The sequence below is a fragment of the Rhincodon typus genome, chromosome 33, assembly GCF_021869965.1.
Source record: "Rhincodon typus isolate 14 chromosome 33, sRhiTyp1.1, whole genome shotgun sequence".
Classification (NCBI taxonomy): Eukaryota; Metazoa; Chordata; class Chondrichthyes; order Orectolobiformes; family Rhincodontidae; genus Rhincodon; species Rhincodon typus.
The window spans coordinates 31655716-31681737 of NC_063364.1; the positions used below are offsets into that span (position 1 = coordinate 31655716).

Sequence of the window (26022 nt, forward strand, 5' to 3'; positions counted from 1 at the left end):
AGGCCCGAAACGTCAGCCTCTCTGCTCCTGTGATGCTGCTTGGCCTGCTGTGTTCATCCAGCCCTGCACCTTGTCCCTAGTCCTATTAAGATGCCTTGTCATATTATGTGATATTTTGCTGTTGAGCATAATTTTGTCTACAGCCTGCTAGTCGATCTGGCTAGCTTTCTGATCTTGCATCACATTGAAAAACATCTTTCCGTTTCCCCACATGTGAGCGTACAAATAACGAGTAAAATTAGGCCATTTACCCCTTTGAGCCTGCTCTGCCATTTGGTAACATTTTCAAAATCCACATTCTCACTTACTCACATTTAATGGTTCCCTTGCCTGAAAGAATTTATCTACCACCCCCTTTAAAATATTCAATTGCATAGCTTCACCTGCCTTCTGAGGCAGTGTGTTCGAAATCTTACAGCCATCAGAGTTGAAACTATGTTAGACGCAGGAACCATTAAAACAAGAAGTATTTAGATAATTGCCTGAAGTACCATTGGATGCAAGACTACAAAGCAAGTGCTCGAAAATGGGATTGGAGTGGATAGGTGCTTGATGGCTATTCAAAAGGGTGACTGCTGCTTAAAAGAGGAAATATCCTTTCCATGTTCACCTTGTCAAAACAATTCATGATCTTATACACTTCAATTAAGTCACCCCTTGCTCTCCTAAACTCTCGTGGCAAAAAACCTGAACTTTCCCAGCATAACACAATTCACTCATTCCAGGTATCAGTCTAGTAAACCAATTACTGAGCTGCCACCAACGCATTTACGTCCTCCTTTAAATAATGACACCAAAACTGCACACAGTATTTGCGACATAGTCTCACCAATTCCATGTATGGCTGAAGCTTACCATCCTTCCTTTAATGTTCAATTTCTCTTGTAATAAATGGTACAATCTCATTAGCTGTCTTGATTCCATGCTGTATTTGCATACTAACTTTTTATGACTCATGCACTGAACATCTGGATCCTTCTGCAGCTGTTCTCAGTTTAAATAATGCGTTTTTAATTCTTCCTGCCAAAATGTAATCCATTCACATTTATCCACATTCTACTCCATTAGTCAGATTTTTGCTGTCACATTCAACCTATCTAAATGTGTTTTGCATCTTCATTATGTCCTCTTAATAATATGCTTTCCTATCTATATTTGTGGTGTTTATGAATTTAATTATCATGCTTTCACTTCTTTCCTCTAAGTTGAGGTCCAAGCGCAGCCTCCTGTAAACTCCACTTATCTCTATGCTTCCAATCAGACAAACATCTATTTATTACCCTTTCCTGCCACTAGTCATTATCGTTCCAAGCTGATATGTACCCCACACCATGAATTTTTATTTTTTGCAGTAACCTTTTGATAAGGGAAATTATCCAGTGCCTTCTGAAAATACAAGAACAATGTCTATAGGCTGCCCTTTATCCACTATGCATCCTGTTCCTCAAAGAAGTCTGATAAATTGGTTAAACATGTTTTATTTTAAACCATGCTGACTCTTCTTGAATACCTTGTGTTTTTCAAAGTGCCCAGTAGTAACTTCTTTAGTGATCAATTTGAACACTTCCCCATGATCTAAATCAGGCTAACTACATAAGAAATAAGAGTAGGGCATTCAATCCCTCGAGCTTGTTGCACCATTCTGTAAGATCATGGTTGATCTGACCCAGGCCTCAACTCTACCTTTTTAAATATCTTCAGAGGTCTATCTTCCATATCTCTAGGCTAGAGAATTCCAGAATGTGTCTTGACCCTCGAAGAAAGGAAATTCCTTTGTGTCTCAGTTTTAAATTAATGCTCCTTTATTCTGTAACGGTATCCTGCATTTTGGAATTCTGTATTTTACCTTTGGCAGGTACTCCACTTTCTTAAATTGATCAGATGGAGTGATTTGTTCAGCTGAAGTTTCCAAGTTGCATTATGAATCTTCTCTTCTAACTAAAACACAGGCTGTCAGCAATTATACAAGACCAAACTCTCAGTCCATGGTTTCAGGAATTATGTGTTTTCAAAGCTGGATATTTCCACACTTTAGTTATCAAGTTGATGCTTTCATTCTCCCATTTGGAGTGAAATTTTAGGCACTTCCTCAATTAGAAGTGAGGAAATTGCTGAGTGACACTCTTCCTCTCCAGACAGTGAATTTCCCTCTAAGTCCATCAGTGCTATTCTATGTACAGAGAGTTGTAGGAGTGTGCTTCTACAGTAGTGACTGTCACAGATCATGACACTGTAAAGTGTGCACTATTTAGAGGAAGGTTAAACTGTTTCTATTCAGTATTCTGTGCTGTTGCATTTGGAGAGGAGAGGGCAAGTACCATCTTCAGATAAATCCAAGTTAAAGGATATTGGCTGATTCAACCCAGCTGCAAAGATCGATCAGTCCCATTTTGAAGTTATACATTCTATCCTTGTTTTTGTGAATTTCTACAGTGACTTTCACTATCCAGTGTGGTACTTTCTAATATGACCCCATTTAGGTTTTAAAAATTAATGTGACTGCAGGGGCCAAGGAAAAAAGCAATAAACCAGCACAATAATATTATGTACATGATTATTAAAGTTGGTGTATTGATCTCAATATATAGCAGACAGCTATAAATGTAAAAATTTGGACTTTGTGAAAGGTTTTTTTAAACTTCATTTTGTTCGCTAGATGTGGGTGTCACTAGCTAGGGCATCATTCATTGCCCATTGCTCACTGCCCTTAAGGTGGTGATGTCCTGAAATCAGTGAGAGGAAGGGAGTTCCAGAATTTTGAACTAGTGATAAAAAGGCTTGACATTACACTTCCAAGATGGTGTGTGGCTGAGAGGAGAAATTGCATTTGCTGCCCATGTCCTTCCAGGTGCTGGACGTTGCAAATTTAGAAGACGCTGTTACAAGATCCTTGGTGAATTACTGCAGTGCATCTTCTAAGTGGTACAGATTGCCGTTACTGAATGTCCGTTGGGGAGAGAATAAATATCGAAGGTGGTTGATGGGGAGGGCATTCAATCAAGATTGCTTTCTTATAGATGGTATCGAGCTTCTTGAATGTTGGAGGTGAACTTACCCAGGCAAGTGGGAAGTGTTCAATCAAACACCTGACTCGCGCCTTGTGAATGGTAGACAATCTTTGGAGAGTCAAAAGATGAGTTACTTGCCTCAATGTTCTCAGTCTCTGAGCTGCATTAGTAACCATGTTATTATGTAGCTGGTCCATTTCAGTTTCTGGTCAGTGGTAACCCCAGGATGATGATAGAGGATTCAGTGATGGGAATGCCATTGAGTGTTTAGGGGTGATGGCAAGATTCTCTCTTGTTTGATGTAGTCACCGTCTGGCACTATTTTGGCGTGAATGTTACTTGCCACTTATCAGCCCAAGTATGGATGATAGGGACTGCTTCAGTATCTGTAGGTCACAAATTGTACTAAACATTGTGCAATATTGATGAACATTCCCACTTCTGTATGATGAAGGGTAGGTAGAATGAAGTAACAGAAGATAGCTGGGCCGAGGGCACTGAACTCTGTAGGTTTGAGTGAAGCTCTGTCTTTCCTAGGATGATCTCATGAAGCTGGTGTCCTGCTGCTTGGTCTAAGTTGCATGTGTCTTGTTGCACAATGTCTCCTGTAATGTCATCTGTTAGCTTGGGGTCTGTGACAAAGCCAAGGCCCAGTCTTCCATGCCAGCTGACTCAAATTAAAGGCTTGTAGTTTGATTTGGGTTTGAGATTTTCAGAAGATATTTATGAAGCTTGTCCATCACCGCCAACTGCACCACCACCATTGCTGACATCTACCATGCCTCGGAGAGAGACAGAGAGAAACAAGGCAAGGACATAACCTGGGCCTCAGTGCCACTGTGGGGCACGATCTCACGAGGTGGAGTTTGCAACCTCATTAGGAAGTGCTTCCAATGTAGGGTGTCATAACCGCCAATTTACACACACCGATTTGGTAATGACCAGAATTTTGGTGATTATCAAAATATATATTGGCCAGGATTCTGGGAAAGACACCTATTCTTTGAATTAGTACTGGGATCTTTTGTATCCACCTGATGATCCTTTCTTAGGGAGAGGATATAATTTAGTGACAAGTTCACAAAGTTTCTTTTATAAGTGCAAACACAGTTATTGATAATAGGAGTGGCAAACAAATTTTTTTTAATGTAGTCTAAATGAATGGCTTTTTAAAATGTTGACACTGCTGTTTGAGAAGTGTTCCTTTTGCTATTAGCAAGTATTTTATTTTCTGTTAATTTGTTTATTCCTAGAGAGCAATGGGCAGAGGGCAAGATGAGGGGTGCTGCACCAGCCAAGAAGGCTTCCACCATGCAACAGAAGAATGTTGAAATGTAAGTAACTTTAGTATTGAATCCCAGTGATAGCTTTTCTGGCATGTTCCTGATTTTTGAGTCACTAATTTTAGCAAGGCTCAGTTAACTCTTCCATTAAGTTGGATTTATTGCCCTTTTCAAACCCCTGATTCACAAAATACAAATATAGTCAGTGGCAGCATTGTATCCAACCTGATCTCAAGACCTGAACCACTACTGTCAAACCAGAGGATCAACCCTGGATATGTGAAATTGGAGTTACCATGGAGAATCAGTAGTGAAGGGGAATTGTTTGTTGTGGCAATGTGAATCCTCTATCCTTTATTCACTTTTTTTAAAAAATCAGGTGGCGAGCCATCTCTATAGCATGACTATGTAATTAAAACATAATTCTCCATTGCACTGGAAACTTAAATTTTAATTTTTTTTGTGTATATTCCCTGAATAAGGTCCTGAGCATGTCTGGTTCAGTCAGTGCCAGCTCTGAAACTGATGTGGCAAAAATCTATTTGTTCCTTTCCTGTTGGAAAGCTTCCTTAATGACTTTTTTGAAAAAAAAAAATCATATTTGCTATGTGTTTGATCATTTTTCTCTTTCAGAAAAACAAAGAAGAATAAACAGAAAGGTAAGCACACTTAAAACTTAACTTTGGTTCAAATATTTTGTTACTGAATGCAGCCTTCAAACAATTGAAGAAAACCATTACCTATGTACAAGGGTGTCCTGCAGAAGTGCTTATTCCTTTGGTTGTCTCAAATTGCTTACCTGTTCCAAGAGGGGTTCCTATTTGCTATTTCTAGAACAGCCTGTGTGCACAGTTGTGACAACCAGTAGGCAGCATGCAATAAATGTTAGCCTTGCTTGTGATAACCATATCCTATGATTGAATACTTTTCTAAAAAAATGTCATTGAGGTATGGTTAGAATTAACAAATTTACACCTTTGGTGAAATTCTGACTTCTGATTCAGGGAATTTTGTTCATTTTCAGCCTTCCACTTGCTCAGGGTAGCTGTTGCTCTCACATATATGCACAGATGTTTCGGCTGCACAGGAGGAGGTGAGGTAGAGTTGTAGAACAGTTGGGGAATGGGAATTGGAGAGAGGATTTGAATGTTTGAGGCAGGTGGCAAGAGGAGCAAGGCTTGAGTGAGTGGTGGGGGCTGGGTGCTGGATATTGGCAAGGGGATGTAGGGTTTAAGGTATGGGTTAGGCACTGGAGGCAAGCATGGGCAGGTGCAGCTAAGTAGAATTTATGCAGTATTTATGGTAGGTTGATGACATTTCATGAAATATGAAGAGCATTGTTAAGTGTTTTTTCCTTTAGTTGTTACTCAGCTCAATGTGGAGAGAGAAAAGCAGTGTAATAGGTGCAGACCAGTTGGATATAGACATGTCATTGTTTCTGGTAATCATATAAGAGCAATTTCATGTGGTTGCCACAATAACTGACCCATTTGTAGTACTATAACCCGAGTGGAAAACTGGCTTTTCCTTTAAAGCTTATGGAAGGATCAACTGAGTTCTTTCAGGCTTTGAACGACCATGTTGAAAAAAAACTATATTCCTAATATTGTGTTGGTCTATAACTAGGGGTCATGAATTTAAAATTATTGGTAGAAGGCCTAAAGAAGATTTTTTTTTCCCCCCTAGAGTTTTTTAGTTAGGAGTGCTGTACCTGCAAAAGTAATGGAAATAATTTTAAAAGGATGGTGAACAAGTAAATAGGATTGAAGAATTTAGAGGGTTATGAGTGAGAAACAGAAATGTGGGCTAAGAATAACTGCTTTCAAAGATCCAGTACAAGCATGACTGGCCAAATGGCTGCATCCTGTGCATTAATTTCTTGAGATACTGTGAATGGTTTGGCTTTGTGTTTGGAGAATTTGGCTAAAAACGTGATAAATATTTGATCACTGTTTGAAATTGAGTCTTTTGACTACTTGGCTGATGCAAACTTCTGGCTATTGCAGAAAATACAGAGGCATGGGATTGAGGGTGATTTAGTGGTTTGAATCAGAAATTGGCTAGCTGTAAGAAGACAGAGGGTGGTGGTTGATGGGACATGTTCATCCTGGAGTTCAGTTACTAGTGGTGTACCTCAAGGATCTGTCTTGGGGCCACTGCTGTTTGTCATTTTTATAAATGACCTGGATGAGGGCGTAGAAGGATGGGTTAGTAAATTTGCGGATGACACCAAAGTCGGTGGAGTTGTGGATAGTGGGGAAGGATGTTGCAGGTTACAGAGGGACATAGATAAGCTGCAGAGCTGGGCTGAGAGGTGGCAAATGGAGTTTAATGTGGAAAAGTGTGAGGTGATTCACTTTGGAAGGAGTAACAGGAATACAGAGTACTGGGCTAATGGTAAGATTCTTGGTAGCGTGAATGAGCAGAGAGATCTCGGTGTCCATGTGCATAGATCACTGAAAGTTGCCACCCAGGTTGATAGCGTTGTTAAGAAGGCATATGGTGTGTTAGGTTTTATTGGTAGAGGGATTGAGTTTCGGAGCCATGAGGTCATGTTGCAGCTGTACAAAGTGCGGCCGCACTTGGAGTATTGCGTACAGTTCTGGTCACCGCATTATAGGAAGGATGTGGAAGCATTGGAAAGGGTGCAGAGGAGATTTACCAGGATGTTGCTTGGTATGGAGGGAAGGTCTTATGAGGAAAGGCTGAGGGACTTGAGGCTGTTTTCGTTAGAGAAGAAGAAGATTAAGAGGTGACTTAATAGAGACATACAAGATGATCAGAGGATTAGATAGGGTGGACAGTGGGAGCCTTTTTCCTCGGATGGTGATGGCTAGCAAGAGGGGACATAGCTTTAATTGAGGGGTGATAGATATAGGACAGATGTCAGAGGTAGGTTCTTTACTCAGAGTAGTAAGGGCGTGGAATGCCCTGCCTGCAAAAGTAGTAGACTCGCCAACTTTAAGGGCATTTAAATGGTCATTGGATAAACATATGGATGATAATGGAATAGTTTAGGTTAGATGGGCTTCAGATTGGTTTCACAGGTCGGTGCAACATCGAGGGCTGAAGGGCCTGTACTGTGCTGTAATGTTCTATGTTCTAATAAAGGACAGTCAGGACTGACTGCATCTTGAACAAGAACAAACACAGATGAGCATCACTTATGATGAATGTATAACTTTTTTAAAACCCAGGTAATGCTTGATGTAATGCAGCACTACTAAACCAAACAAGACAAATTCTCTCGGGTGTGGCACCAGTTGGTATAATGTAGTGATTTTTAGTAATGCCACATATTCATTACTTCTGTGTGTACTGAATATTTCCGGTGGTCAGTTATTCAGGGTCTTTAAGCCAGTGCTTCAGCTGATGATTGAGTACGTGAGAGCAGTAAATTAGCTTTGCTGTGAATAACTAATTTGATCTTTTATCAGCCCCCACAGCTGGTGATGGAAGTAGCACTAGTGAAACACCACAGCCACCCAGGAAGAAAAGGGCAAGAGTGGACCCCACAATGGAAAGTGTATGTAGTTCACTAGAATGTAACACAGCAACTGAATGTGTGTTTAACATCCAGTAATAAAACCAAAATTTAAGCTGGCATAAACTGAATCTGCAAATGATGATCCGAAATTCCTAGGATTACAGCTACCAAAGATGTTACGGGTAGCTCTGAATGAAGAAAGCTTCTATTGTTCTATGTTTTGAAATATTAATTTTCAAAGGCCTATGCATTTGAGCTCTGGAAACTAACACACATCCTTTCACAGTGTTACTTCATGATGGTTATTACTCCATTAGGAAATGGGTCCCATTTCCCTCCTTCAGTTGCCACTTGTAGCTCCATAGTGAATCAATTTGTTAATTCAGAAAGTTTTAGAATCAGTCTGGGTCTCATGGGCAAATTACCCAAAACAATAATTGAAGTACTGAAATTGGCAGGTTTTGATGATATACTTGGAGCTCTGAGTATCTGTACTAGAGAGGTCAAAAGATTGGCCAGCAATTCTGTTTTGATTTACAGTCCAGAGATTCCTGCTAGCATGGTTACTAACCTTCCCAATAGCAGTTATGGATGGGCATTAAATGCTAGCCTAGCTACCTGTGCTACATCCTATTGTTATGATCCTACCTGATTGGACAGGTTACATCCCAGAATGAAGTCTGGCTTAATAGGTAATATTTTTGTTTAACGTGGCAGTCTTTCACTGAAACATAAGCATGCAAGGCTGCAAATTTGGTTTTAACAATAAAACAAATGTATTATGCAAAAGAAATGAAAATGAAGTAAAACAAACCAAGCTATCTCAATCAACTCTGTTTGAAAGGTTTTGAAACACTGCAAAACAAAATCCCATCTATTCCCAAATATCAGCATTTCACAGGTACTCAAAAATCAAGAGAAATTCCTTCCTTATCAAATCCATTGATTTGATTGAACTACACCTACTCAGATCCGAGTTGTGAGGCCTTTACCTTTGACCGCTCTCAGAATCAATAGCTTAGGCTTCCTCAGCCTTTTGATAATCTACAGAGTTCTAATCAAACAGTCCTGATCTGAAAGTTTCACTGAACTGCCCAAAATGTTTTGAGCTGACTTTTTTTAAAAAAGACTTATTCATCCTAGCTCCTGCTTTTGCAATAGCTTTAAATTTAGTCTCTCCTGTAGTGTAAACAAATTTCCATTAACTCCCTGGGAGACACATACTGGTTTAAAAGCGTGGCTCTAAAAAGACCTAATTACTTTTTTAAAACCCCTCCACAAAAATAAACCAGCACCCATATGCCACTAGTTTGAAGTTCAAATTCTTTAAAAATGATATTTTATATAATTGAATCTGTAGGTATTTCTTTATATAAGGCTCACACCTTTTCATAACACCATGAATGAATTAATTTTAACAATGGACACTTTGGACTATTAGTGGCAGGTCTCTGGTCTCGATTACACTTTGAATATTGGCATCCATGGAAAAATCAGCTTTCAAGAGTGGAGGGAAAAGAATATGGGACAAAGTGACATTTCCTCATGGATGGAATAAAAATGGTACTTAACATTTCTGAATTTTTCTTGTTTTTTTTTCTATTCATTTTGTGGGATGTGGGCATCGCTGGCTGGCCAGCATTTCTTGCCCATCCCTTGTTTTACAACAAAGGAACACCAATTAACCTTGTTGAGTTGTGACTATTTTTCACTACAGCTATGGTCAATAGAATAATAGTCATACAGCACGGAAACAGATCCTTCGGGCCAACTTGTCCATGTCAACCACGTTTCCTACACAGAGCTAGTCCCTTTTGCCTGCATTTGGCTGATATCCCTCTAAGCCTCTCCTATCCATGTACTGTTCAAATGTCTTCTAAATGTTGTGATTGTACCCACTTTTATCTCTTCCTTTGGCAGCTTGCTGCATATGTGCACCACCCTCTGTGTGGAAAAGGTTGCCTCTTGAGTCTGTCTTAAATCTTTCCTCTCACACCTTAAATCTATGCCCTCTAATTTTCAGCGAAAAATGTCCCAGCTCCTCCTTATAACTCAAATCCTCCAGTCTCGGTAACATGGTTCTTGGTTGGTATCATGTGATTACCTGCTGGTTTAACTTTTCATCATGTATAGTCACTTAGTTGTGTGGAACTTGAGTATTTAGTGGAAAAAGACATTGTCAAAGTTTTTTATTCTCTGCTTGCTAAAGTTACATGTCTGTCATTGTCCTTTCTAAACAGAACATGTTGGGAGGCCACACTTCCCTGGTCAAGGCATTGCAATGGGAACACAAATCTGACAGAACTTGCCAACTAATCAGTACCTTTTTCTCATGCGATGTAAATAGTTGTTTCCTTAAGGTGGTGTTCTTGTGTCAGTCATGATGCATGCCAGACAAAAAGCCTCAACATCTTTCCTTTATTTCTGCAATTTTCATTACTTAATTATAGCATTATTGTTCAGTTCTACTGACATTTTATCAAAAATCTGAGGTGTATTTAGATCCACATTGCTTAATGGTCCCAAGAGATTAAAAAAATAATTTAACTAAATAAATACAGCATCTGGTTGAATGTGTAATTTGATGATCAAGTTGTATTACAGGGAAGTAACTTTTGACTGTATTCATGGTAATGGCTGTGTTCTGAGTACTTGTGGACTTAAGTTTAATATTAAATCACAATCCTTTACTATTTGAAGGCTGGCAGGATTAAAAGTGTTAAATTGTGAGGATTCTCTGCATAGACTAGTATGGATTGAGATTTAGTACGTAGCCTATTAAAAAAGCTTTGAAATCCAGCTGGATTAGAAGGATATTTCTGAGATTTCAAACTTTTAGCTTCATTAGTTTTTAGAGAGAAAGCTGAAAATTTCCACTAAATTTTGTTTGAAGAAATCTTGCCTGTCATCATGCCTAAATAGACCATAAGACCATTGGGTGTAGGAGCAGAATTAAGCCAGATGTCGGAGGTAGGTTCTTTACTCAGAGTAGTAAGGGCGTGGAATGCCCTGCCTGCAACAGTAGTAGACTTGCCAACTTTAAGGGCATTTAAATGGTCATTGGATAAATGTATGGATGATAATGGAATAGTATAGGTTAAATGGGCTTCAGATTGGTTTCATAGGTCGCCGCAACATCGAGGGCCGAAGGGCCTGTACTGTGCTGTAATGTTCTATGTTCTATTCAGCCCATCAAGTCTGCTCCACCATTTGATCATGCCTCATGTTTCTCAACCCCATTCTTCTGCCTTCTCCCCATAAATAGCCCACTCAGAGGATGTTACACTTGTTCTGGACTTGGTCAAGAAAGAAAAAGTCCTTCTCTTGTTATGCTGTCAAATTATTTCCTGATCTTGTACATTACAGTTGGTTCATGCCAATTTTATAGTCTATGCTGCCCCAACATTTTTAATCTGGCTATCATTCTGTCGCATCCCATGCCTTCCGAGGTTGATTTTTTTTAAAGTTGGGACATGCTTAATGCTCATCTCCAAATGAGCTTGAGTGGAACTCTGTATGCCTATGACATAACTTCCACCCCTGAATGGTTAGTCCTTATGATAATTGGAGCTATTGCTGGTTGAGGCTTTGAGAAGGTGGGATGCCTGTTCTTGAGCCCTTCTGCAATTGTTATCAAGTTGAGCATTCACACTGTTATGCATAGATTCACCTTGAGGTGTTAAGACTGCTAGTGTGTTTTTTAAACTGCAGAGTGCAGCAAGTTCAGTTGGTGTGTACATCTGCGAAGAAGCTGTAACTCTGTAAATTCTTGGCTTCTGCAGGAGGAGACATTTATGAACAGAGTAGAAGTCAAGGTTAAGATTCCAGAGGAGTTGAAACCATGGCTCGTGGATGATTGGGACCTGATCACACGACAAAAACAGGTATGCAGTTGATCTAGTTGCTTCAAAGCATGGTGATACTTCAGGTTTGCTACCATGGTAAAATTAGCTAGAATAATGTTACGAAAGGCAAGCTAGATGACAAGATGAGGCGAAAAGGGATTGAAAGGATATATTGATGGGACGAGATAAAGAAGGATTGGAAAGATGCTTAGACACAGATTCATGAACCAAATCACCTGTTTCTGCTGTAAATACTTTGCAACAATAGATTTTTTTTACGTGTTGCTGGGTTAGCTCAGCTTGCGGGGGAGTGCTGCCTGCCCTCTTGCTCTCGTGTTTTCTTTCAGATGTGTTTCCTTACCATGTTTCCAGAGCTGTAGTGTCTGCAGTTCTACCAGCAGAAACAGCAATGTAGATTAAGTTTAAAATTTCATAGATGTGTCAAAAATTAGGGTTTTGATAGTAAATAGAGAGCCTGTTTCCAGTGGCAGACTTTGATGTTTTCCTGTATCCAATGGTGATGAGACAGACAAAGCACGTAGTTTTGTTTTTTCCATGGTTAATTTTACTTGAAACTGGTCACTAGCCTGTGACCAGAGGCTGTAGCTTGAGGGTTGCCACTCTAGGTCAAGCATGGCTGACTTGGAAATTCTCCTGCTCTAACTGTCTGCCACGGGCATATTGGAAGGATTTGTGGGTTGATGGTCAACCAGATGGTACCCACTAAGAATGAACTTTGACTATCAAGCTTTAGACTGGGACTCAAACCTACATCTTCTGGCTCTGAGTAGGGACACTGCCCACTGTTCCACAAGATCCCCACCCAGTGGCAGAAGGAGTCATAGGATTAAGGTGATTGATATGAGGGAACAATGCCTTTGCACGGTTGGTCTGAAATGCACTGAAGTAGATTCAGTAATGACTTTGTATGTAAAGTATTGGAGAACTAGTAGAAGATGACAAATTTATTGGACTGTCGACAAATAACATGTTAGTGAGACTAATGGAATAGCTGTACCAAAGGTACTACGTGTTGGGTGGCTTCCTTCTATGTTCGGAGATTCTACTTTTAGGGTGATTGCCAACTAAATCTTAGATAATTAAGAAATATACTTAGCATCTAACTTTGCTCAGAAATCAGTTGATGCATGGTTCCCATGGAGGATCATTCATTTTGCAATAAAGCATTTCTTGTGTCTTTCAAGCTGATTTACTTGCATGTGCTGAGTTTTGTGACAATGATTGTGGTGTTTACTTGTTAAAACTCAGCTGAGTTCACATTATTTTGTTTAATTTTCTTCAGCCTGGTGCATGTTGCACATTATTAATTTATTGCATAATTTACTGTCTCACTTGACCTGTGGAAATTATTTAACAAGATGTCTCTGCAATGGATTCACATTACTTGGCACTAGCTGGATGACTTTGTATAGTATCATTCTGCACCTCATGAGTCTGAGTAGCATTCCAAGCTTCACATTGCACTGAATTGTTTTGAAGTGCTGTGGCTGTTACTGTAGACAAATACAGCAACCCACTTAACGATTAGGCAATCCCATAATCAATGGGAAGATGAATGATCAATTAAATCTGTCCTTATGATATTGATTAAATATGTAGTGCTGGCCAGGATGCAAGGATAGCTTTCTACCAGATGGATGTTTGGCAATCTGAAGAAGCAGCAGCTGCCTTGGCTTAATGCATCAATGTTTGGTTATCTTTCCCTCAAATACATGTGCATCCCTGAGAGTAGGCTAGAAAAAAATGTTTTGGGTTTTAAAATAACACGGACATAGTAAGACAGATAAAGCGTTCTGAGGTACTTGAGGCTAGCAAACGTGACTTTTTTAAAAATTGTTAATAGCATGTGGTTTTGCTGTAATTTATTGCACATTCTGGTTGTTCTGTAAACATTCCAAATGGTAGAAACCTGTCCTGGTGCCCTGGCCAGCATTGCATCCTTAGGCAATATCGTAAAGAATAGATTTGACTGATCATTCATCTTACTGTTGATTATGGGATCTCCCAGTTAGTCAGAGTCAGAAACAGGCTTTTAGGTCCAACTTGTCCATGCCAAACAGGTTTTCCAAACTGAACTAGTCCCATTTGCCTGTGTTTGGTCCATATCCTTCTAAACATTTCCTGCCCATTCACAAAAGCAGAAGTTGCTGGAAAAGCTCAGCAGGTCTGGCAGCATCTGTGAAGAGAAATCAAAGTTAATGTTTCAGTTCCGGTGACCCTTCCTCAGAACTTGGAGCCTATCCAAATGTCTTTTAGATGTTGTAATCGTACCTGCTTCTACACCTTCCTCTGGCAGGTCGTTCCATTGACGAACTACCATCTGTGTGAAACCGTCCCCCCCAGGTCCTTTTTACATCTTTTCCCCCTCCCCTTAAACCTATGCCCCCTAGTTTTGGACTGCCCTATCCTGGGGAAAAGACCTTGGCTATTCACCTTATCCATACCCCTCATGATTTTATAAACCCTTATAAGGTCACCCCTCAGCCTCCCACATTCAGCAAAAAAAGTGCCAGCCTATCCAGCCTCTTCTTTTAACTCAAGCCTGTCACGGTAACATCCTTGTAAATCTTTTTTGCACCCTTTCCAGTTTAATGACATCCTTTCTATAGCAGGGTGACCAGAAATATACGCAGTATTCCAAACATGGCCTAACCAATGTCTTGTACAGCTGTAACGTTATGTCTGAATTCCTGTAAGCAATGCTTTGACCGATGGATTGTTAAGTGAGTTGCTGTATTTCTCTCCATAACAGTCATAGCACTTCAACACAGTTCACTGCACTGTGAAGCTTGGAACACTTCCCAGGCTCGTGAGGTTCGGAGTAATTCTGTACAAAGTCATCCAGCTAGCACCAAGTAATGCACATCCTCTACAGAGACATCTTGGTAAACAATTATCACAGGTCAAGTGCGAGAATAAATTATGTAATGCATCGGGTATCATGCTGCAAAGGTGCTGTTAGGGAGGGAATTCCAGGATTTTGACCCAGCGACAGTGGAGAAATGGTAATTGTATCCCAAATTACAAAGATTCAAATTCGGAGAAGAAGTAAACCACTCAGAGCTTCGACCCTGCCCTGGCATTTAGTAGAGTTGTCACTTCAGTCAAGACCTTACATTCTTGCCTCTCCCCCAAAAACCCCATTTAGGATCATGTCTAACTTAGAGGTCAATTAAAGGATGTGGTGTTCCCATGTTGTCATTGACCACCTAGATGTTATAGGTTGATTGTCCAAGGTTGTTTAATAGAGATCAATTACCTTGTAGTTACAAATGATAATTTCAGTTAATACTGCAACCTTGGGCATCATTTGCCTTTTCACTGGAGAGAGCTCTGCTACTGAAAATGAAATATTTAGCAAAAACAGTTGAGGGCAAGTATGTAGTTTCTGCAGTTCAGAGATTTTTAGGAATTGATAACGCCTCATGGATGTTTTGTATTTCTATGCACTTGGTATGGAACTGGCTGTGTTTTATTTGTCTGTATTTTAAGCCCTTGCCCTGATCGTGAGAGAGACAGAAATAGGAAATGCTCACAGTATGAAATGAGATACTGCTAAAGTCCAAGGAAAGCACATTGATTTGTATCATTTGCCACAGTGACTACACTTAAATGCTTCATTAGCTCTAAAGTACTTTTTGACTTCCTACGGTTGTGAAAAGTACTAAATAAACGCAAGCTTGTCCTCGGAAATCATGGATATGACTTTAGTAGAACTGTTGTACCATTCAGTTTGGCAATACTGGGGATTGAAAGATCTGTTTGAACCAGCAATATCAGAGGTACTTGCTGGCACTGCAAGCTGAAGGGTGCTATTGTAAGTAGTGCTGTAAGATTACTAAAAAAATCAGTGAAAAAGATATAGACCACATTGTTGAAATATTCTTCAAGACTCTTGAAATGGGTATCTTTCAGCTCTTTCATTATTTATGAATCTATTTTGCTACTTACGGATATGTTGAAATCTTCAAAAGTGTTTTAGTGTCCTTTCTGGGCCTTGGGTTAGATTTAAATTGCTTAGGATAATTTTACAGAGAACGGATTTTTTTAAAAGGCATTTATTTTGTGATGCACATGCCCTGAATCCTTGAGTTTCCTGCAGTGCTTAAATGCTGGCAGGTACAGAGTGCATGAGTTGGGAGCGTACAGAGAAGCTCCTGAACCAGTACAAAATGCAAGTTAACACTTAAAAGGCTAAGGTGGGGCAATTGGTGGTGATGTGAGTTCAGTGCTGGCATTTCACCTTAGGAATTGGGTTCAAATATCCTCAAACTAATTGAGGGTCTCCTCTGCTGATTGTCAGCCTTTATTTGAAAATTGTTTGCACAGTCTTGATCCAAATTCCAAGTAAGCAGGAGCCCACAACAAAAGACACATTTAGCAGTAAGCACAAAATAGATGGTGGTAAATTGAAAATATTCATAAAAGTGCCAGAGAGCATGCTTGAAGCGTGTTTTTGGCACAAGTAGAGAAGCTTCATGACTTTGCTACAGGTTTTGCATCAAAGTAGAATGCGAACCATTTATCCAGTCAGTTTGTTGAATTTTAATAGGTCTGCACACATCTTTCCCTCTCCTTGAGCCCTACAAGGCAAGGTGAAGCTCATAATGACTTTTCTTTCCAGTGATGGGCTTTCCCATGAGATCATACTCTTGGGAGTTGTACACATTACATTCAAGAAGATAATGAATCCCGTTCATAATGCAGGACTGCACTATATTTCCCTCTGGAAGAGTGATGTTTCAAAGGGGTAATTTGAAGGGAATAAAGTCTCCATTTGTTAAAATGTTATTCTTTAATGCCTCCTGTACCCAGTAGAACTAGAAAATGATTTTATAAAATGGTCAACATCTTGAGGTCTTCATGGTTGCCTGAAGGTCACTTGCATGTTGGAGCTGACATTTTTTGTAACAATGTATTGTGCATTTTTTTTTAAAACCAATCTAGTTCTTCAATGGTTTTTACACCAAGATAACTTTTTCATTTCTCAAAACAAACAACAGAATAACCAATTTACTTTTGGGGTGGAATGAATTGTGATTTGCAAGAATGTACTAAAAAGATGCTGCTACTATAGAGCTGGACTGTTTTTTTTTAAACTTATTCATTTGTGGGATGTGAGGGTTGCTGGTTGGACCAGTATTTATTGCCCATCCCTAGTTGCCCTGAGAAGGTGGTGGTGAGCTGCCTCCTTGAACCGCTGCAGTCCACCTGCTGTGGTTTGACCCATAATGCCATTGGGGAGAGAATTACAGAATTTTCATCCAGTGACAGTGAAGGAATGGGGATATATTTCCAAGTCAGAATGGTGAGTAGCTTGGAGGGGAACTGGGAGGTGGTGGTGTTCCCATGTATCTATGCCCGTATCCTTCTAGATGGAAGTGCTCGAGGGTTTGGAAGGTGCTGTCTGAAGATTTGGTGACAGTAGAGAAATGAATTTGCCATCAGGTGCTTTTCTTGATAAGAGATTGTGAAGTTAACATATCCAAAAATAGTTAAGCAACACTTTCTCACACTCAAAATGCTTTTACAATGCATGGGAAAGGAATAGTTAGATACGTGAATTAAGAGTGGGAGGAGGCTTGCCTAGAGCATTAAAACCAAATGGCTTGTATCCCTACTGTGAATGCTATGTTATCATAATGTTACCTTTAACTTCTGTTGGCACTAGGAATAATCTACTTCTATCTGGGATAAGGTCAGAGGCCTTGTCAGTGGTCTGAATAACTTGCAGATCAATTTCACTAACTAGGGTTGGAAGTATGTGACATGTTAGTTGTTAGACTGGCATTTTCTTTACTACTGCACTAAATCACCACTAATGTAATTGAAGCATTCATTAGAAGACCCTTACTGGAACCTCTTGTATTAAAAAGTGACAATTTGTTTTGCATTTTTGGTAATTGCATTACTGTATTTTTCACATAAGTGGAAGGTGATGGCCTAGTGGTATTATCGCTAGACTATTAATGATGTATTGAGGACCCAGGTTCGAATTCTGCCATGGCAGATGGTTGAATTTGAATTCAATAAAAAAAAAATCTGGAATTAAGAATCTACTGATGACCATGAAATCGTTGTCGATTGTCGGAAAAACCGACAATCACTAAAATTCACTAACGTCCTTTTAGGGAATGAAATCTGCCATCCTCCCCTGGTCTGGCCTACATATGACTCCAGACCCGCAGCAATGTGGTTGATTCTCAGTTGCCCTCTGAAATTCAGTTGTACCAATTGCTTCGAAGTCTCAAAGAAATGAGACCGAACGGATCACCTAGCATCGACCTAGGCACCGGAAAAAAACAGCAGAAACAGCCCTACTCAATAACATCTCAGAGCTAATGCCAAAACTGGGAGACCTGTCTCTCAGACTAATCAAGCAACAGCCTGACATAGTCATACTCAAGGAATCATACCTTTCAAAGACTGTCCCAGACACCACCGTCACCAGCCCCGGATATGCCCTATCTCACCGGTGCGACAGACCCAACAGAGGTGGCATCACAGTGGTATACTGTCGGGAGGGTGTTGCTCTAGAAGTTCTCAACATGGCCTCCAGGCACCATGAAGTCTCATGGCTTCAGGTAAAACATGGGCAAGGAAACCTGCTGATTTCCACGTACTGTCTTCCCTCAGCTGATGAATCAGTGCGTCACCATATTGAACAACACTTGGAGGAAGCACTGAGGATGGCAAAGGCACAAAATGTACTCTGGGTGGGGGACTTCACTATAAACCACCAAGAATGCTCAGCAGCAGTACTACTGATCGAGCTGGACGGGTCCTAAAGGACCTAGCTGCTAGACTGGGTCTGCGGCAGATGGTGAGGGAACCAACAAGAGGGCAAAACATACTGGACCTCATCCTTACTAATCTGCCAGCTGCAGATGCATCTGTCCACGACAGAATCGGTAAGAGTGACCATTGCACAGTCCTTGTGGAGACAAAGTCGCGCCTTCACCTTGAAAATAACCTCCATCGTGTTGTGTTGCACTATCACCATGCTAAATGGGAAAGACTTTGAACAGATCTAACAACTCAACACTGAGCATCTATAAGGTGCTGTGGGCCATCAGTGGCAGCACAATATGTAACCTCATGGCCCAACATATCCCCAATCATTACCATTAAGTCAGGGGATCAGCCTGGTTCAACGAAGAATATTGGAAGGCATGCCAGGAGCAGCACCAGGTATACTGAAAATGAGGTGTCAACCTGATGAAGTCATTAAACAGGACTGCTTGCATGCCAAACACAATAAGCAGCAAGTGATAGGCAGAACTGAGCAGGTCCCACAACCAACAGATCAGAGCTAAGCTGTATAGTCCTGCCACATCCTGTCGTGGTGAACAATTAAACAACTCGCTGGAGGATGAGTCTCCACAAATACTCCCATTCTCAATGATGAAGGAGCCCAGCTCTTCAGTGCAAGATAAGGCTGAAGCATTCACAGCAATCTTCGGCTAGACATTGAGTGGATGATCCATCTTGGTCTCATCCAGCGGTCCCCAGTATTACAGATATCAATCTTCAGCCAATTCAGTTTACTCCATGTGATATCAAGAAAAGATTGGAGGCACTCTACTGCAAAGACTATAGGCCCTGACAACATTCTGGCAATAGTACTGAAGACTTGTGCTCCAGAGCTTGCTGTTCTCTAGCCAAGCTGTTCGAGTACATTTACAACACTGGCATTTACCCGATAATGTGGAAAATTGCCCACGTATGTCTGTACATAAAAAGCAGGACAAATCTAACCAAGCCAAATACCACCCATCAGACTACTGTTGATCATCTATGAAGTGATGGAAGTTGTCATCAACAGTGCCATCAAGCAGCATCTACTCAGCAATAACTTGCTCAGTGATGTCCAGTTTGGGTTCCACCAGGGCCACTTATTTCCTGACCTCATTACAGCCTTGGTTCAAACTTGGACAAAAGATCTGAATTCCAGAGGTGAGGTGACAGTGACAGTCCTTGACATCAAGGCTGCATTTGACTGAATGCAGCATCAAGGAGCCCTAGCAAAACTAGAATCATTGGGTATCAGGGCAAACTCTCCAGTGGTTAGAGTCATACCTGACACATAGGAAGATGATTGTGGTTTTCGGAGGTCAGTCAGCTTAGCTCTAGGACATCTCTGCAGGAGTTCCTCAGGGTAGTGCCGTAGGCCCAACCACCTTCAGCAACTTGACCATTGACCCCCCCACCAAAATCATCAGGATAGAAGTGGGAATGATTGTGCAACGTTTGGTACAATTTGCAACCCCTCCGACACTGAAGCAGTCCGTTCCAAATGCAACGAGATCTGAACAATATCCTGGCTTGGGGTGATAAGTGGCAAGTAACTTTAGTGTCACAGAAATGCTGGCTATGACTATCACCAATAAGAGACAATCTAATCACTGCCCCTCGACATTCAATGGCGTTACCATCACTGAATCCCCCACGATCAACGTCCTGGCTGTTATCCTTGATCAAAAGCTCAACTGGACTCACCACATAAATGCAGTGGCTACAAGAGCAGGTCAGAGGCTAGGAATACTATGGCGAGTAACTCCCAAAATTCTGTCCTCCATCTCCAAGGCACAAGTCAGAAGTGTAATGGAATACTGCCCACTTGCCTGGATGAGTGCAGTCCCAACAACGTCAAGAAGTTTGACACACTCCAGGACAAAGCAGCCTATTTGATTGGCACCACATCCACAAGCATCCACTCCTTCTACCACCGACGCTTGGTAGCAGCAGTGTGTACTATCTACAAGATGCATTGCAGAAATTCACCAAAGATCCTTGGACAGCACCTTCTAAACCCACGACTGCTTCCATCTCGAAGAACAAGGGCAGCAGATAAATGGGAACACCACAACCTTCAAGTTCCCCTTCAAGCTTCTCACCATCCTGACTTGGAAATATATCACTGTTCCTTCACTTGTCAAAATCCTGGAATTCCCTCCCTAATGACATTGTGGGTCAACCCAAAGCAGGTAGACTGCAGCCGTTCAAGAAGGCAGCTCACCACCACCTTCACAAGGGCAAGTAGGGACAGGCAATAAATGCTGGCCCAGCCAGTGATGGCCACATCCCCCAAAAATGAATAAATTTAAAAAAGAGCTCTCCAGAAATTTATAGCCAAACATCCAATAAATAATGGAGAAGTGACCTATGAGCCACAACATTTGATAGTATCATCTGGGCTTTGAATCATTTCAACAATATAATTGGAAATCTTTGGCACAGTTGATAGTTTGCTCTTTTTAGGAATTGAGAATAGGTCTTCATTATAAATTATAATTGTTCAAGATTTGCATGCTCAATAATATTAAACACATGGTCTTTCCTCTCATAAAGCTGTTTCACTTGCCCGCAAAAAAGAATGTGGACACAGTGCTGGAGGAGTATGCCAACTACAAAAAGTCACGTGGGAACACTGACAATAACAAGTGAGTGATTTTCGTCCTCCAGTGTGTGGTATCTGCTTTCAAAGTACAAAGTAAACCGATGCCTGAAATTTTTGCTGTGAGCTCCTGCAATGATTTAGGAGCAGGGTGCATGTGGGTATGAATGTGTGACCTTGATAAAAACAAATCTTCAGACACTTGTAAAGAAGATGCTACAGAGGGAGGAAGCAAGACTGATGAAAGAGGAAAGCCTAACTGGGGTGAAGTCATTAACTAGAATGGATAGAATTAAGATGATTGTCAAAAAGGAGATAGATTTGATGTGATATAATCTTTTTCTGGATGCTATCAGGAAAATGTTAAGTGCTGACTCGTAAGCTGAATTGTTTTGATGCTTACCTGTATGTGTCATTCCCATGTCTTGATTCGACTTGATAAACAGAAGTTGATAAAAGGGTCTCCTGGTTGCTTATTGCCTTTTCTTTTCATCCTTAGGGAATATGCAGTTAATGAAGTAGTTGCTGGAATTAAGGAATATTTCAATGTGATGTTGGGGACACAACTACTGTACAAATTTGAAAGGCCGCAGTATGCAGAAATCTTGGCTGATCATCCTGATGCACCCATGTCACAGATTTATGGAGCACCGCATCTCCTTCGACTGTTTGGTAAGTTTAGCTGATTTTCTTTAAATTGGTTTTGGTTCTTTTCCAGTTTTTTTTAATCCTTTCGCTCTCAATGATCTTGTGTGTAGGATATGATGACAGCCCACTGCTAAATCAGTCTAATCCATCAGTCTTTACTTGAGAACACATAACAAGTGCTGAGCTACTAAACAGGCTAGCCTAATCCTCTCCTGGTCCAATGAAAGAATTTTCAAGAAGGAACTTGCATTTCTATGGTGCTTTTCACAATCGGGATGTTGCAAAACATTTCGCCAATTAAACAGTTTCCAGTGAGAAGGACATGTTGTTTAGGTTCAAAGAAGTTAGAGTTTAAATGGCAAAAAGGTGGCTTGTGTGGAGCTTAAACACTGTCTTAAATGAGCTGGGCTGAATAACAAGGTGTAGAGCTGGATGAACACAGCAGGCCAAGCAGAGGAGGAAAGCTGACGTTTCGGGCCTAGACCCTTCTTCAGAAATGGGGGAGGGGAAGTGGGGTCTGAAATAAATAGGGAGGGGGGGAGGTGGATAGAAGATGGATAGATGAGAAGATAGGTGGAGAGGAGACAGACATGTCAAAGAGGCGGGGATGGAGCCAGTAAAGGTGAGTGTAGGTGGGGAGTTAGGGAGGGGATAGGTCAGTCCAGGGAAGATGGACAGGTCAAGGGGGCAGGATGGGGGTGGGGCTTGAGGTGGGAGGAGGAAGGGATTGGTGGGAGGAAGGACAGGTTAGGGAGGCGGGGACGAGCTGGGCTGGTTTTGGGATGCGGTATGGGGAGGGGAGATTTTGAAGCTTGTGAAGTCCACATTGATACCATTGGGCTGCAGGCTTCCCAAGCGGAATATGAGGTGCTGTTCCTGCAACCTTAGGGTGGCATCGTTGTGGCACTGCAGGAGGCCCAGGATGGACATATTGTCTGAGGACTGGGAGGGGGGAGTTGAAATGGTTCGCGACTGGGAGGTGCAGTTGTTTAGTGCGAACTGAGCGTAGGTGTTCCGCAAAGCGGTCCCCAAGCCTCCACTTGGTTTCCCTGATGTAGAGGAGGCCACAATGGGAACAGCGGATACGGTATACCACATTAGTAGATGTGCAGGTGAACATCTGCTTGATGTGGAAAGTCTTCTTGGGGCCTGGGATGGGGCTGAGGGGGAAGATGTAGGGGCAGGTGTAGCACTTCTTGCGGTTGCAGGGAAAAGTGCCAGGTGTGGTGGGGCTGGAGGGGAGTGTGGAGTTGACAAGGGAGTCCCGGAGAGAGTCACGATGCCACATGAAGGTTGCAGAAACAGCACCTCATATATTCCGCTTGGGATCCCTGCAGCCCGATGGTATCAATGTGGACTTCACAAGCTTCAAAATCTCCCCTCCCCATACCGCATCCCAAAACCAGCCCAGCTTGTCCCCGCCTCCCTAACCTGTCCTTCCTCCCACCTATCCCCTCCTCCTCCCACCTCAAGCCCCAACCCCATCTCCTACCTACTAGCCTCATCCCGCCCCCTTGACCTGTCCATCTTCCCTGGACTGACCTATCCCCTCCCTAACTCCCCACCTACATTCACCTTTACTGGCTACATCCCCGCCTCTTTGACTTTTCTGTCTCCTCTCCACCTATCTTCTCCTCTATCCATCTTCTATCCACCTCCCCCTCTCTCCCTATTTATTTCAGAACCCCCTTCCCCTCCCCCATTTCTGAAGAAAGGTCTAGGCCCGAAATGTCAGCTTTCCTGCTCCTCTGCTGCTTGGCCTGCTGTGTTCATCCAGCTCTACACCTTGTTTTCTCAGATTCTCCAGCATCTGCAGTTCCTACTATCTCTAGAGCTGGGCTGAATGCTGTGTTTTTATACTTTAAATGCTAAATGTCCTGGTTCTCTCCGGCAGTGCGAATTGGAGCAATGTTGGCGTACACACCTTTGGATGAGAAGAGTCTAGCCTTGCTGCTGAATTACTTGCACGATTTCTTAAAGTAAGCTGAATTGTTAAATCCTCATGGCTGTTAGGACAGAAAAAAACAGTTTTTTTTTTGCTACAACAGATTATTAAAAGTCTTGATCAAAGAGGTATGTTTTAAGAAGCATCTTGGAGGAGGAAAATTAGGGAGAGAATTCCAGATACAGGGCTGAGGCAGGTCAAGACGTGTCCACCAATAGAGAAATTATAATTGGAATGTACTTTTACGCTGTAAGTTTCAGTAATCATAAATTGCTACAGGGATAGGAATCACAATGGAATTTAGTGGTGGGATACGTCAGGCATCATTTAAAATTTCTTGGTGTACTCGTAGAAATTAATGTAAAGTTAAGAAAAAACCATCAAATGCCTCATCCATGCATTCATTACCTCTAGACATTTAATGCACTCCTAGTCAGTCTCGCACCTTCTACCCTCTAAACCTGAGGCCATCGAAAGCTCTTTCTGCATCTTAATTTGCAACAACTGCGGTTCTCCTATCATCTCTGATTGCTGAACTATGTTAGCTATCAGTTAAGCAATACCTTCAATTTAAAGTTGTCATTATTTTCAAATCCCAGCATGATCTCTCATTTCTCCTTTTCCCTGTCAACTCCTTCAAGCCCAGAACTCTCCCAAAAGCCTGTGTTCATCTAATTCTAACGTCTTGTGCATTCCAATTATAATTTTTCTCTTGGTGGACACGTCTTGACCTGCCTCAGCCCTGTATCTGGAATTCCCTCCCTAATTTTCCTCCTCTAAGATGCTTCTTAAAACATACCTCTTTGATCAAGACTTCTAATAATCTGTTCTAGCATAATCTTTTGTGGTTTGTTGTCATACGTTTGTAATGGTCGTGTTAAAGTACCTTGGGATATTTCATTCTTAAGGTTATATTGAAAAACGCTGATGCATCTGACAGCATCTCTGGGGAGGGAAACTCAAAACATTTCAGGTTGATCATCTTCCAGACCTGATGGAAGATCTTTGAGATGTAATTGTTTTAAATTAGTGTGGAGGTGGGGAAATGTGGGTAGTCTGTGATAGGATGGAAGACAGAATAAAAATTAAACAACACAAGGCTATTGGTTCAAGCCTAAATTGGGTGATAATGGAACAAGTGAAGAATCAAATGATTTGACAAGACGTGTAAATGATAAAAGGGCAGGGGAAGCATTAGAAATTTGATGCAATGGAGTAAGCTGATGTGGCCTAGAACATGCCAGAGACATTTGCGGAGATCTTTCATGCCATAGAGATATAGATTCATATAGCATGGAAACAGACCGTTCGATCCACCTAGTCCATACCGACCATGTTCCCAAACCAAACTAGTCTCACTTGCCTGCATTTGGTCCATATCCTCCAAACCTATTCATATACTTATCTGCATGTCTCTTGAATGTTGTACCTCTATCTGCATCCTCCACTTCCTCTGGCAGTTCATTCCACACCCAAATCACCTCTGTGTGAAAATGTTGCCCCTTGTCCTTTTTAAATCTCTCTCTCCTCTCACGTCAAAAGTTATACCCCCTCGTTTTGAACTGCCACTCCCCACCCTAGGGAAAAGGCCCTTGTAATTTACCTTATCTATGCCCCTCATGATTTTTATAAACCTCTAAGGTCACCCCTCAACCTCCTACCCTCCAGTCAAAAAAGTCACAGCCTACCTTTATAACTCAAACCTTCCATTCCTGGCAACATCTTGGTAAATCTTTTCTGAACCCTGTCCTGTATATTAATATGATATCTACAGATATAAAGAGAGGATCTGCACGTTGAACTCCTCACACTCTTCACTCATGAAAGGGTCCATATAAGATGGCGATGAAATCATTTAAAACTTGGACGTAATTTGAATGTTATGAACAGTTTTGGGCCTCTTATCTAGGCATGATATACTGGCATTGGAGGCAGTCGAGAGAAGGTTCACTAGGCGAATACCAGGTATGGAGAGACTGTCTTATGAGGAGAGTTTGAGTAGATTAGGCCTGAGTGCATTCAAATAAAGAAACATGAAATAGTCTTATCAAATCATACATGATTCTTGGAGAAAGCGACAGGATAGATGCGGAAAGGTTGTCTCCCCATGTGGTAGAATTTAGGACACAATCTCAGAATAGGGGTCGCACACTGAAGACAGAGATGAGGAATTTCTTTCAGGAGCCTGTGAATCATTGGAATTCTTTACCAGACGGCAGTTGAAGCTGGGTCGTTAAGTATATTCAAGACAGAGACAGACAGATTTTTAACCAGTAAGGGAATTGAGGGTTATGGGAAAAGGCAGGAAAGTGGGGTTGAGGACACCAGATCAGCCGTAATATCATTGAATGACCGAGCAGACTCAATGGACTGAATGGCCTGTTTCTG

General features: G+C 41.4%; 1 protein-coding gene across 3 annotated transcripts in view; it reads left to right on the forward strand.

Annotated features, from left to right (window-relative positions):
* morf4l1 (mortality factor 4 like 1) overlaps positions 1–26022 on the forward strand; it is a 43741-nt gene that overhangs the window by 11053 nt on the left and 6666 nt on the right. For 2 of the 3 annotated variants that reach the window (XM_020513735.2, XM_048615864.1), the window contains 7 exons: positions 4262–4342; positions 4925–4950; positions 7729–7817; positions 11561–11662; positions 20996–21087; positions 21541–21713; positions 23584–23668. In XM_020513735.2, coding sequence (XP_020369324.2) covers positions 4284–4342; positions 4925–4950; positions 7729–7817; positions 11561–11662; positions 20996–21087; positions 21541–21713; positions 23584–23668 — 626 coding nt within the window. In that variant the 5' untranslated portion in view covers positions 4262–4283. The remainder of the gene's footprint in view (positions 1–4261; positions 4343–4924; positions 4951–7728; positions 7818–11560; positions 11663–20995; positions 21088–21540; positions 21714–23583; positions 23669–26022) is intronic. The other variant, XM_020513737.2, reaches the window with a different exon arrangement.